Source organism: Plasmodium cynomolgi, assembly GCF_000321355.1.
Source record: "Plasmodium cynomolgi strain B DNA, scaffold: 0388, whole genome shotgun sequence".
Lineage (NCBI taxonomy): Eukaryota > Apicomplexa > Aconoidasida > Haemosporida > Plasmodiidae > Plasmodium > Plasmodium cynomolgi.
The window spans coordinates 1,083-2,299 of NW_004192880.1; the positions used below are offsets into that span (position 1 = coordinate 1,083).

The following is a 1,217-nucleotide window of genomic DNA, read 5'->3' on the forward strand; positions in this document are numbered from 1 at the left end:
TATGAACGTATATATGTAAAATATAATAATGTATATCTGTCCTATATTGTACATATAATTATCTGAAGACATATAAATATTAACAACATGTATATTCTTGATTCACATTAAATTACTTTAAAAAAATATTTTAAATAAACAATAAAAATAAAACATAAATATAATATGTTATATTTTTTTACTATAGTACCACAAAACATTCAAGATGGGAAACATACTTTTCAGAAATCACACAATAACTAGTTTTATTTTTATAGTATATCAAAAATAATTATGCATATATAAATTTATATTAAAAATCATTTTTTATATATTAAAATGTTACATTGCCCTTATTTTCTGTATCCTTTTTTTAATCTTTTTTATTTTCTGACTTTAATAATTTATATATAGAATAGAAGAAAAAAATGCCATAATTAATGGAATGTACATAATAATATATGAGGAATGAAATATGTTGTCCATACCCCCACAAATATCACAGGCTTCAATAAAATTTCCAGAAGGAACAGCTCTATTTTTACTACCTTTCTCAGCAAAAACTGTCACCATAGGTATTGCTACACCAAATAATATAACTAGCAAAAATACAATAAAACTTAAACCATATCCTTTCCAAATGGTTTTCTTTAAATTGCCATTTTTACTATTCATATGTTGTGAAATTTTATCTATATTATCCATTTCATCAAACAGTTTTTTTTCAGAATGAGAATCTAATCTCTTTAAACCCTTTTCATTATTATATTCGTATTTCAATTTTTTCCGGTAAGAACACATACTATCTGACTTGTTCTTATTTATCTTTTCGTAAAATTCTGAGCAACCCTTAATGTTATTTAATATATTTTTCTGTCCAAATACTGATAAATTTTCTTTTAAGACACTTTGTCCTGTTTCGATCTCTAGTTCATCATTTGTAAGTATCCTGTCGTTTCTTACTTCACAAGTAATACATGTATTGTATTTCATATTTAAATATATGCTAAGGTCACACTATAGAAAGCCATGCAAATAGGATTATATGATAATATATGTAAAACTATTACGAGTAAATATATACTCATAAAACATATATATATATATATATATATATACATATTTATCATTATAATACCACTTCATTGCCACGATGATTTATCCATGTTAAAAATGTTAATGACACAATATTAAAAAAAATTGTTAAATTTATCTTACTCATAATCTTAGTTTTGTTC

General features: G+C 22.8%; 1 protein-coding gene across 1 annotated transcript; it reads right to left on the reverse strand.

Annotated features, from left to right (window-relative positions):
* Window positions 1-375: 375 nt before the first annotated feature.
* PCYB_003950 (CYIR protein) lies at window positions 376-996 on the reverse strand (the record flags this gene model as incomplete). Its single annotated transcript, XM_004227816.1, has 1 exon — window positions 376-996. Exon 1 carries the CDS (start codon window positions 970-972, stop codon window positions 376-378), a length of 597 nt encoding a protein of 198 aa, XP_004227864.1. The 5' UTR covers window positions 973-996.
* Window positions 997-1,217: the final 221 nt, after the last annotated feature.